At 38.4% G+C, this 12829-nt stretch overlaps 1 protein-coding gene across 1 annotated transcript in view; it reads left to right on the top strand.

Annotated features, from left to right (window-relative positions):
• The window catches only part of Slc13a1 (solute carrier family 13 member 1), a 77879-nt gene that overhangs the window by 57372 nt on the left and 7678 nt on the right, over positions 1–12829 (top strand). The window contains 4 exon segments of the mRNA NM_031651.2: positions 3467–3565; positions 4062–4163; positions 7410–7516; positions 10063–10172. Of these exon segments, the coding sequence (NP_113839.1) occupies positions 3467–3565; positions 4062–4163; positions 7410–7516; positions 10063–10172 (418 nt within the window).

Raw genomic sequence — 12829 nt, 5'->3', positions numbered from 1 at the left:
GAGAGGGGGGGAGAGAGAGAGAGAGGGAGAGGGAGGGAGAGAGGGAGAGAGACAGGGAGAGAGAGGGAGAGAGAGAGAGAGAGAGAGAGAGAGAGAGAGAGGGAGAGAGAGAGGGAGAGAGAGAGAGACAGATTACATGGCCTTTTGATTACAAGGTCTTACATGGCCTTTTGATCTTGAAGCCCACCCTCCCCCCCAGTGACACACTTTCTTTAACAAGGCCACACCTTCCAATCCTTCTATTCCTTTCAAAGAGTTCTGCTCCCTGACAATTAAATATTCAAAGATATGAGCCTATGGAACCCATTATTATTCAAACCACCACAAGAAGTAACACCAGGACAGATGAATAATCTCTGCAAGTCCTACCCATGATTAGTCTCAATGTCTTCTACTATAAACAAGAGGTTTTACCCATCAGTTTGGTGTCAACACTTAACTTAACTTTGCATGAGTCCAAACTAAACTGCAGCAACCAAAGTAGGATGTACTGGTCCACGGAGAACCACCAATGCCACCGAAATGTCAAACTGTGTGTTCTAAGAGAATCCCCTGCTTTTCTAAGATTGAACTTGGTAGTTTGATAAGCACTCAGCAGTTTTATGACTGAGATGACAGCCACCATAAAGCCCACAAAGGGCTAATCAACAAAATCTGAAATGCAGCCTGCACTTTCAACTTATTTAATACTCCATTAGGAATTATACATCACATATAATTAGGAAAAAATATATATGTATATATATACATATATATGTATATATATCACAAGTGAATTTTTTGAATAATAAAATATTCAAAATTCACTTTTATAGTTTAATTTTTATAATTTCAAGAACCTATGAATCAAGCAGCATACTGTTCTCTAAGGCAGCTAAGGTGACTTCTATTGAGAAATGACACAGAACAGTAGGATATGGTATTTTATCCTTGACCACAGTGTCCAGGTCTAGCAAGGTAATAACCAACATTTTCCCCCTCTCTATTTTTCATCTTATTTTTTTTCTCCCTAACTGCCCAATTGTGCTACTAGCTAGAAGATAGTACTGATGGTTTTTTTTAAAAAAAAGTTCTATCCAGATTGTGGGAGCAGCATGTGGCAGTCCTCCTGCTGAAGCAAATGTGTGGAATGTCACTGACTTCAGCAGGTGGCCTTCAGTGTGACAGGCCAGCTGCATACAAAGTGCCCCTCCCAGGAAATCCAACCTTCCAGGGACACGTTCAGTTGGACAGGTAGCAAGGCTAGAGCACAGAGAAGAAGAATCCTGAGCCAGTGGACGTGGGCACAGGATCTAGTGACTAGCCCCCTGCTGTTTTAATTCTTTGTTTCTGCTTTTAATGACTTTAAACAAATGCATAGGTGACCTCCCTTTTTATTTTAGTATGGGGCAGGCATTTTACACTATGCTTCCAATGAGGAACCAGAACAAATACAACAACAAGAGCAACAACAACAAAGCATGTGAAATGTCCTCATTAGACAAAGTCCATACATCATGATTACCGTTGTATTTAAACGGTCCCCTTGTTGTCCATTACTGGTTACACTCGACAGTGTCATGTTCCAACTCATTTTTCAGAGTTCTTTTCAGTTTGCCCGGGCGTGTACCTCTAAAGGCTTTAGACTGACAAACAGAAATTAGCTGCCACTCCCCTGGCAGGCCACCATACATTCTGATTAGTGCTCGGGCTGTTAGCACAGTTAACTCGCTCATTACAAACAGCCCCAACATACCAGAAGCTCGCCCACCAGTCCTCTGCATTTATTTCAATGGGAAAGAAGTTGACACAACCTTATATGCTTCAACGGTTCCTTTGTTGGATATTATCCTTCACTTGCAGCAAAGCCAATTCAGTTTGATCTGTTTACTGTCTGCAGCCAAAGAGACAAAGAGCCTATGTGGCGGCTCAGAGGGTAGAAAAGGGAAGGTTTTCTTTGTCTATTGTTTTCTCTTTTACCGGGAGTTTCTCAGGGTAGTCCTCAGACTTGTTTCTTGGAATAATAGTATTTATGTCCGGATCTGGGATAAAAATTTGAGATTGGCAATATTCAGAAACTTAATAGAAACAAAATTTCCATTAGTCCTCATGGTCATAAGTGAAACAACATCTAACTAGATACAGAGGTCACAGTGTTTGCACGAGGATGACTGGGAATGTCTAAGATGAAAGGCTTAAGAATTGCAGAAATTCTGCTCACCCAGGCATGGTGGCACATACCTTACTCCCTTAGCCCTTGGGAAGCACAGACAAACATATCTCTGTGAGTTCGAGGTCAGCCTGGTATATAGCAAGTTCCAAGAGAACCAGGACTTTTATAAAGAGGCCCTGTCTCAAACAAATAACAAAAAGAATCAAGGAAATTCTGCTCCTTTAAAAGGAACAACATTTTCCAGCAGAATTACTTGAAGATACGATGACCAAGCATAAACTGTATCTCTGTTGGTTATGACTCTCTCATTTTCCCTCTTCCCTCTCACTCTCTCTGAAACCATAAGCTTACAGAGACTGTTTCCACCATCACTGTTCACTCATGAGGACCTAGCTAACCTACTCCAAAGGCAAACCTTAAGGATCTATTTTTCCCACTTGATTCTTCCTCTGGGGGATTTTAAAAAATATTACATCTATAGTAATGTCCCACAGAAATCGATCAAAGTTTGAAAGACCTTAGACCAGGAAAAATAAAACGAAAACAGTGAAAAGGGGGCAATGAAAACAAGCAGCTAAAGGCAAAAGAGGAGCGGTATTTAGTGTTGAAAGTACCCCACAGTTATTTACTCTGCTTTTAGGGCAGGTGGAGCTCACAGGAAAACATGGAGTCGGTTTAGTTTTTTGAGTAGCTTAGTCTGGAGTCTAACTTCAGTAATTTCGTGGCCTGGTGTCAGATCTTAAACATCTTTGTGAGAGTTGACAGTTCTGACACTAAGTATCTTGTAAATCTGCCAGAGGTGTTATGGAGTGGGTGAGTATGATACTATGTATGACTCTGGGCGGAAGAGAACATCTGTCTACTCTCCTGTCCCTGCCTCCATTTCTACATAATGGGATAAAACTTACGTTTGCACAGAAATAAGTGACCAAGATGAACAATAAATATGTATTTTAATGCAATATAGATATCAAGTATTCCTACGTGTTTACCGTTATAATTGCCTAGAGAGTGATCAGGATTGAGTGGGACATGGAAAGACATGAGGAGTGTGGGCGATCTTTAAAAGGAAGAGATAGAGAGAAGACATCGTGGACAGCAAAGCAAAAATGGGACATCTAGAAAGGAGCAAGCCAGACAAAGTGGCAGAGGAAAGAAGAGTCAACGAAGGAGACAGAGACACAGGCACAGGGCATGGGTTCGTGGTGTTAGTAGAGGAATATTCAACAAACATTCACAAGCATAGCTTCCATAAGGGAGGGACACCATGGTGAACTAGCTTCCTCAACTCTAAAGCTTTATCGTCTTTTGCAGCTTTAAGGAGATGTTCAAGTGTGGCAAAACCAAAACACTCAAAGAAAAAGCTTGTGCCGAGGTGATCAAGCAAGAATATGAAAAACTTGGGCCAATGAGGTAAAATATGCATGAGTATACACACATATGCACATGCGTGCGTGCACGCACACACATGTGCATGCAACAAATATATGTACACATGCACTTTCACATTACACACATAGACACACACACATAGAAACACACACATGTGGACATACATAAACACACATGGACACACATAGACACACACACGCCACAAATACACAGACAGACACATGAATTCCCATACCACACATATATATAGACACACACGGAGACACATATAGACATATAGACAGATGCACACACACACACACACACACACACACACACACACACACACACACACACACACACACAAAGGCAGTTATTTTAAAGCAAATGACCAAGTGCTTGCCAGCAAAGGAAGCTGTTGACTAAGACCACTCCGAGGTCCCACAGCGGGCACGGCCTGTTGAGATTAACTGCACGGCAGCTCAGTTTTCTCAAATGTTTGAAAAGTAAGAAATGACAGCAGCTTGTTTTTCTACAGGTATCAAGAAATCGTGACCTTGGTGATCTTCATTGTAATGGCCTTGCTCTGGTTCAGTCGGGACCCTGGCTTTGTCACTGGTTGGTCAGTCCTGTTTTCAGAGTGAGTATTCGTATGCGAGTCCTTTCTGTCCGCGCTGTGTCCCTCTCAATACTTCCCCCCAACTTGGAGAAACTGCATGAGATGCCTGATTGACTCACTTCTTTAGAAAAAAAATATTTTTATGTCTAATCTTCTTGGAATTGACGTATCTACGTACAAGGTAAGAAGGCAGAAAGGATAGCCATCACTCCCCGTATAGACGTCAGGATACATGGGGGCTTTCGGACAAAGTTGGACCTTCGGCGGCACTAAGCGGGTTGGGAGTGGAGTGTGAAACCACGCAGGCTGTGCTCCTGAACCTTCTGTTTGTCCTGGGCTAGCCTCTGTTCTCTCGCTTCCATTACCCGAAAGGTAGAATCACACTAGAACATAGACTACTGTTTGTTTTCTTCCCAGTAAAAGTGGTAAATAAGTCTTTAGTGTGTCAGATAAATAGTACACAGTGTGTCTCTTGAGCTGACATACATTGAATCATAGTCTGTGATTTTTGCCACTTTTATGTTTCCTGAAGATTATTTATTGGGTTTGAGTTTTAGGGTTTTTTTCCTCTCCATCGTATGCATTTTTTCAGTAGTTTCTTACAAACTTAACCCTGCTGCCATTTTGTCAATAAAGATGAGCTAAGAGAGGAGGACGACGAGTTTCACGCAAATGCTGGAAGCCGACGTTAAGGGTCCCGCATGGTGCAGTCGGCCCCAGCAGCCGCTACTGAGTAACGTGAAATGAGGGAGTAATTGTAGTACTTAGAAACAAAATTAACCATCCTACGTGTCAATAAAATTTGATTTTAAGATTGTGTTCCCGGTCTATTTTTGATAATACGCTCTGGTTCTTAAACCCAGAAGTCTGTCATCTTGGCCTTACTGTCTTACTCCAGCAAGAATCCACAGAGTCTGGGAGCAAGAGTCAAAGCTGTTTGAGTCAGATGAATTCTAGCCTCAGAGAAGAGAAAGACAAAACCTTCCCCAGCCTCACCACTCTGTTTTCACAGGCCTTGCCGATATTTAAGGTTCGAGGGATGAATTCAAATTTCTTATACCCTCCTTGCCTCAAGCGACGCGCAGGTGGATGTTTCAAACAACCAGCTTGCCTCTCTTGATTCCTTCAGGCAAAGAACTTCTTATTTTGAGACCTTCGAAAGCAAAGTATCATCCATTTATGTAAAGCAAGCTATTGTTTAAAACATCATTGGCACCTTGTGTCTTTCTAATAGGATTTGGAGCAAAATAAACATAAATAAATAAATAAATAAATAAATAAATAAATAAATAAATAAATAAATAAAACCCACTTCTCTTTAAAATCCAACCTCTACTATTTTAAATACCGCCCCCAATAGTAATGTGTTGAGAGCTGGATGGAATCTGACAGAAGCTAATAAGAACTAGGAGAAAATCCCAATAGGATATTCAGTACATCAACATCTAATTCGTCTTCCTTATGGAGGATGATTTAAATCGGGAGATGTTTTGTTTGTACTGGGAAAACAGGGTTTGCTGTGAGCAGGTGCTTCTGATGTTAGCTAGCTTTGTGATCGACAGCAGTAAGGAAGGGGACGGAGCTTGAAAGAGGACAAACTTGAAATATAAATGAAGCAATCACAAAGCAAATAAAATTCATATAAGCTCACTAGTTTATGGTACTGAGATAACCCAATTCATTATGAATCAAAACCCAAAATAATTATAATTTAAATAATAATTTAAATTATTAAATAATAATTATAATTTAAATTTTTTATATCTTTCTATATTCTGTAAAATATATGTGTGCTCTGTGCAGTTTTAGGCAGTTACGAGTTCTAAGCTGGTATGATATATTAAGATTTATTCCTGCCACCTAATGCTTTCATTCCATCTGTTTGAACCTGGACTGATTTCAATATGTCTTTTCATATAAAAACAAAATCCAGTTACATGACACCTGGCCCAGCTTGGCAAAAATTTAGCCAAAAATTGTACCTAAAATAGAACAATGAGGAAACAATATAGCTACAGGAATTGGTCAGGCTTTTAGAAATAATTATGCCACTATTGGGTTTTAGTCATCAAGAAAAGAAAGTAAGCCCATATTTCAGATAAAGTTAAAAAATATATCATGCTGAGAAACATATTGTACTTCCTTGATTACTTAGTCTTTGCACATATACACTATAAGAATATAGATGCTTTCATTGAAAATTAGATATGATAGGAAAACAAGCCTTATGATGGACATATTTCTTCAGGCTACAGAGATGCACACAGTTGACACTGCTGACTTGTAAAGCTGTATTCTAATTATCTGTGTCTGTTTCATTTGTATAATCTCCAGGTGCCTCTTAACTGCTGAGGCTTCCGGGAACCTGTCTTTTTGCTAGAACGGTCTAGCAGTTCTCAGCCCCATCTGTTCCTGAATTACTCTTAATTTGTACAGTGATCGTTTTGTGAGCATCTCCTAAGTCATTCTGATAATTAATCTTCTCAAGTTTCTAGAGGGAAAAAGCATCAAACGCGTTGGTTTCTTTCGTATGTCTATCTGGCACCCTCGACAGAAGCAGGCGTTCCGTCCTAGAAACCAGATCAATTTTCTTTCACAGTTTATAGAGGAGTTTGAGGGGACACTAGCAACAGTGTGTCACGCTAAATTCAATAGAAGGACATTATAAACCAATTACAGGGGGCTCTGCCAAACTCCGGCAACTGTTTCGAGCTCAAGTATCTGACACTGTAATAAAAAGGAATATTTCAAAGAGGAATTTGGTTAACAAATCTGAAAGTTTACCTGAAAACTTTGCTCTCTTGGTCTGATCAAGTAGCATCTATGTATGTGGCATTGACAATATGAGAAATGTATTGAATTATTAAGAACACATTCTGAGGGCTGGAGAGATGGCTCAGCGGTTAAGAGCACCCGACTGCTCTTCCAGAGGTTATGAGTTCAATTCCCAGCAACCACATGGTGGCTCACAACCATCTGTAAAGAGATCCGATGTCCTCTTCTGGTGTATCTGAAGACAGCTACAGTGTGTACTTACATATAATAAATAAATTAAAAAAAAAAAAAAAAGAACACATTCTGAAATGCTCGGACTTTAAGTTACATCACTTTACTGGAAAGCTGTATGTTTTAAAATGATTGCCCAGAGTAAATGACCTGTATTATTATCATTGCTACTTAATTATTGTTAATGTAATTAATTGACACCTTAGCTCATATAGGCTCTTCACGCCATTTTTAATGCACCCATTTCTTTATATTTTTCAGGTACCCGGGTTATGTTACAGATTCAACTGTTGCCTTAGTTGCAGGAATCCTTTTCTTTCTAATTCCAGCCAAGAAACTGACAAAAATGACATCCACAGGAGATATTAGTTGAGTATCATTTCATACATTTAATTTATAGAAGACCTTTAAGAAGTCAAAATTCCATCAGCTTCAATAGGCATATAGAATACTAACAATGACCACAACCCTTAGCTTACACCCAAGTTCCCTACTCAGCCACAGTTTACCTCTACCTACAGAAAAACTCACTAGAGTTTGAAGGAAGGAGAAGTATATTTCCTTTCATACTCAGGTTCCAGGTCTTCTATGATGGAAACCACCTCCCCGGCCAGGATCAGAATGTTAACTAACAAGGAAACAAGAGTTTATGAGTTACTTCTTTGTGATGAGACTTCAGCAATAAGTTCTGAGGATCTAGAAAAGGATGAATTTCATGAGAAAGGTCACTTCCAGTTTCACAGAACTCCTTGAAGAAGACAAGCCCCATGTAGAATGAACCTGTGGTCACAATTGGAAGTTACTCAGCATGCGTACTCACTATACTTACAAGCCATGGACAGAGAGGTGTACACATCTGTAGGAGCATGTGTTCTCCAACATGCACTCCCTATGCAGGATTCACTCATGCCTGTACTTTATATTAACTTTAACTTTCAGTAGCTATATTCCTCAGTAACATACATAGGTTCGATGGGTTATAATAGTTTGGAAACACAGTTGAGTGGGTTTTGTCTTATTTCCTGGAGTGAAACCGGGAGTTCTGTAGCTGTGTTGGTCCAGCTGACCTCTTAAGTCATCGATAAACAATGAATATTTCGGATTTGGCAGGCACGATTTAAATAATCAGCGTATTGCAGAAATAAAATCGTTCCATTCTTTGTGAGATTAGAACGTATCAATGTGCGCTATGAAGATGAAGCAACCTATAGCAATGGTTCCTTTGAGCCCCCTAGAATAGTGGATTCAACCTGTGGGATGTGACTGCTTTGGGGGCTGAATGACCCTTCCACAGGGGACACACATCAGACATGTCCACTGCAATCCATAATAGTAGCAAAATAAATTAGAGTTATGAAGGAGCAACCAACATAATTTTATGGCTGGATGTCACCACAACATGAGAACCGTATTAAAGGGTTTGTAGCTTTAGGAAGGTTGAGAACGACCACACTAGAATCCATAGCCACTATACTTAATGCCCAGCAGTGGGAAGTGTTGAGGAATGAGCAGTTTGCTTGAGCCTCCTTGGTTCTTACCTCTGTCTACATGTGATCTTACTCCAAGTAACAAACTTGGGAGCAAATTTTCACTCATCAGTTAAAAGTTTGCTTTAGCTATCTATAAGAAAGAGAAATATAAGGGCGGCTTAATAATATTCTTATAACCTCACTGAGTATAGAGGATGCATATTATATACAAATATTAAAAGAAAATAGTGTACTGATAAATAAACTTACTTATCAAATTGATGGGCATATATGAGGAAGAATCTTTATTATGATGGCTTCATGAGAATAAGCATTCTTGAAAATGATGCTTCAACATTCAATTTTGAATTGCGAATAACCTTTAAACCAGAATCTTGATTCTCCTTGTGATTAAAAAAATAAATCAACTTCAGTGAATAATTAAAATTCTACACTGATACTATTGGGGAGATAGGGTATTATCAATATTTGATATAAAAAGAAAAATACATGTGTTAGTTTCATGTTGGTTGCTAACATAGCCTGACAACAGAACAACATAAAGGATGCAAGTATTATTGGGCTTACAATTCTGAGATATCACCGTGGGTGATAGTAAGGGAGGAACTTCAGTCACATCACATCCTCTGTCGAGAGCAATAATAAGCAAATGCATTCATGACTTTGAAGCTTCTTCTACTCATAAAATCCAGAGGTCAGCACATGAAATGGTATGACCCATGGTTGCCTGGGTCTTCCCACATCAAATAACAATCAAGACAGCCCCCCACAGACAGACCGAGGGCCAAACCAATCAAGACAACACTTCATTGAGTCTCCCTTCTCAGGTGTTCTAAATTGTATCAAACTGACCAAGTCCAGTTCACTATCCTATGGTAAGAGTAGAAAGATGAGCCAAGGGACGAATGGCATTACTAATGACAGGAACATAACAACTTATCTAAATCTAATATCTCAAATGTTATCTGAAAGCTTTGTCTGTTACTTTTTTTTAAAGTGCATCGAAGCATTATTATAATTTTATGTGTATGAGGGTTTCCCTGCATATATGTATGTGCATCAATCAGATCCCTTGTGCCTGTAGAGGCCAGAAGAGGTTATCAGATCTCCTAGAACCGGAGTTATAGACAGTTGTGAGCCATCATGTAAAGGCTAAACATTGAGCCCAGTTCCTCTAGAGAAGCAGCCAGAGTGCTTATCTGTTGAGCCATCTCTCCAGCTTCAAAGTCACATTATTTTTAATCATCATAATATAATATTCTACCTAAGGTCAGTGGAAACTCTAAGTCCAGGTCAAATCTCTGCCTCGAAAACAGTATCAGGACATTGTAAGCTTCTTCTAAAATTAACTATTGAGGACACTGATGAAAGTTTAATATTGCCTATTTTAAACAATATTTAACAGTGGGATTTTTGTTTTGCAGTTGCTTTTGATTATTCTCCCCTGATTACTTGGAAAGAATTCCAGTCATTCATGCCCTGGGACATAGCCATTCTCGTTGGTGGAGGCTTTGCCCTGGCAGATGGTTGTCAGGTAATGCTCAGTGTGTAAGCTATTTAACAATAAACTAGACTGTTGACAAGAAGAACACAGACACATCCAAGCTTTGGGCATATTCACCTTTGTCCCCCTATTCAAAAATGCAGAATTCAGTAGCTATGCAGTATCCCACGCAGGTGAAATGAGTTCAGAGTTCAAGAACTTTAGTAGGCTAGAAGCATAAATACAATGCTATGTGTTCAGGAATGTCAAAAGAAATAATGCTAAGAAGATTATGTTATTACCTTAATATATTCTGTCCACTGTCAGGAAGAAAAAAAAACTTCATGAGTTAGACTTTTGTCCATTTTATTGATCTCTCCACCAGTTGATGCAAAGCAAGCTTTTATCCCTTCTCATTGCCTTAGTCATTGTAGATTTCCTAGAATAAAATTATCTTCTCTAAAACTTCATGGGCACATGTACATACAGACGACACCAATGGGATTAGTAGATTGCATATATACATGTGTATATACATAGAAAATAACACATTTAAAAGCTAATATGATATTAGTGAAGAGATCGTGCATTTAGGAGGGGAAACTTGGGAGATGTTTGAGGATGGAGGCTTGAGAGTGGTAGAGATGCTCTTGAAATTTTATTTTTCAAAAGGAAAAAATAATCATTTCCTTCTATTTGATGAAAAATCACTCACTTATATGGTTTTTATTGCTTTTTATTAAATACTCAGAAGTGATTCGTATCCATTTCCACACTCAGTCACAAACAGAATGGCAAGAGGGGAATGAGACAAATCCCCTGGCTCCTTAGAAGTTTAATTTTTTTTATAACAATTCTCATGACAAAAATGCTATCTCTTCTTCTTGATGATGTGTTGAGAGACCATTGTCTGCTTCTAACTTTAGCACCAGCTTCTGTAAAGTATTTAGATTCTGAACTTTTAGCAACGGAAATTAGTCAGAGTTGTAAGTCTTAGAAATAGACTCAATTCAGAGAGCCTTTTGCAAAATTGTTATTGCAGATAGAAATAACAATTTTCTTTTCTATTATTTCAGCAGTAATGAGGTCTGAACTCTGAGAATAAATATCTGCCATCTCTATGTCTACTGACTTGACCTGAGAGGATAGCAGAATGAGAAAGTCTGGCATTCCTAAGAATTTGCTCATCTCTCCTTAGAGTACTTCTAGAATGGACTCTAGACAAAGTGGCTTTGAAACCATCGACCAGACCTTAGAGCAGCAAAATCTGAGGAATTGAAAAGGTGTGGTTTAGTCTGATGCTCATGGCTCTCTCAGTGGAAGAGTTAGGAAAATCATGAAGGGAAGACAATTATAAAAATTCTAGTATTTGGAATCTAAATTTTGAAAGAATTTCTAGAATGAAACTACTCCTGAGTAACCAAAGTAAAGTCAACAGCTTTCTGGAAAAAAAAGCTGTTCTGGAAAAAAAAGGGGAGTCCATACACAAATATTACCCTAGAAATTGATTTTATAAAATACTGGGAAACAATTTGGAAAGGGTTTTAAGTGGTAACTTGTCTGGCAAATGTCTCAAGCCAGGGAATACTTCTACTTGAAAAAAAACCATGAGATAGCAATTATGTGTTACTCACCTCATGCTGTGACCTCTCTCTTAAATGTCCCTGATAGGATTTAACATGACTGATGTCTTACAAAGTAATAGACACTGTCCAGTTCTTACCAATGAATAATTTCCTGTGTTGTTTTACACATTCCTTGAATGATTTTCTAAGATAACTGTGAAAAATTAAATACCCTTTTCTCAAATATTCCTATGCTCCCAAGAGCAAAATAATAATAATAATAATAATAATAATAATAATAATAATATCATCTATCAGTCTTTAAAGATAAATAGTGTTATAGCGTAGACAAAAGAATTGCAAGCAACAGATTAGCTTGTAAGCATGGGAGAAGCCGGAACTGGACATTAAAGATGGTTTTAAAATGTGCAAGGTTATGTGATTTCCTCAAATACCATCCCCACTTATGAGATGGTCACACAGACTTTAGAAAATTAAGCTTTACTATGTGGCAATATTGAAGCACAATCCTCCCCCAACAAGCTTTATGTTACCAAGAGTTTTAAATCACCACATTACAGTCTTTTTTTTAATAAAAAATGAATATGTAATCAAGAGTCACTAGATGACTGGGGAACCTCAGATACAATAACCAAAGACAGAAAAATACAATAGAGGAACAAAATAAATCAAGGAAAATGTGAAGAAAATGCATTGAGCAAAGAACACTTTAAATTTTATCATTGGTGCCTCAGAGGTGTTAGAAATATCAAAGACATGGAAGTAAAAGAAAATACCATTTAAAAAAGAATCAAAAAGTCTCAAAAATTAAGATTAGGATATTATATTTATATCTAAAACTCACCAACAATGAGTAAAAGTGAGCATGTATTAGAAATACAACAAAAAGATAAAAGAAAGTAAACACTAAAAAGAAATGACTGTCTAATACCAAGTGGTCAGCTCTAAAATATACACATAAGCAGCACCAAGTCACTCAGGAGCCTGCGTTTATGTATGCATTCATGTATGTGAGGCCGTGTATATGTGCATAATGATAATAAAAGGAGGGCATGAATTTGAGAGGGAATGGAGGGGCAGGGAAGGAGATGAAGAGAGTACAGAGGGGTAAATGATGTATTA

This window comes from Rattus norvegicus, chromosome 4 (assembly GCF_021556685.1).
Source record: "Rattus norvegicus strain SHRSP/BbbUtx chromosome 4, alternate assembly SHRSP_T2T, whole genome shotgun sequence".
NCBI classification, from domain to species: domain Eukaryota; kingdom Metazoa; phylum Chordata; class Mammalia; order Rodentia; family Muridae; genus Rattus; species Rattus norvegicus.
The sequence above is the reverse complement of the archived record's forward strand: the minus strand, read 5'-3'. Positions and strand labels throughout refer to the sequence as shown.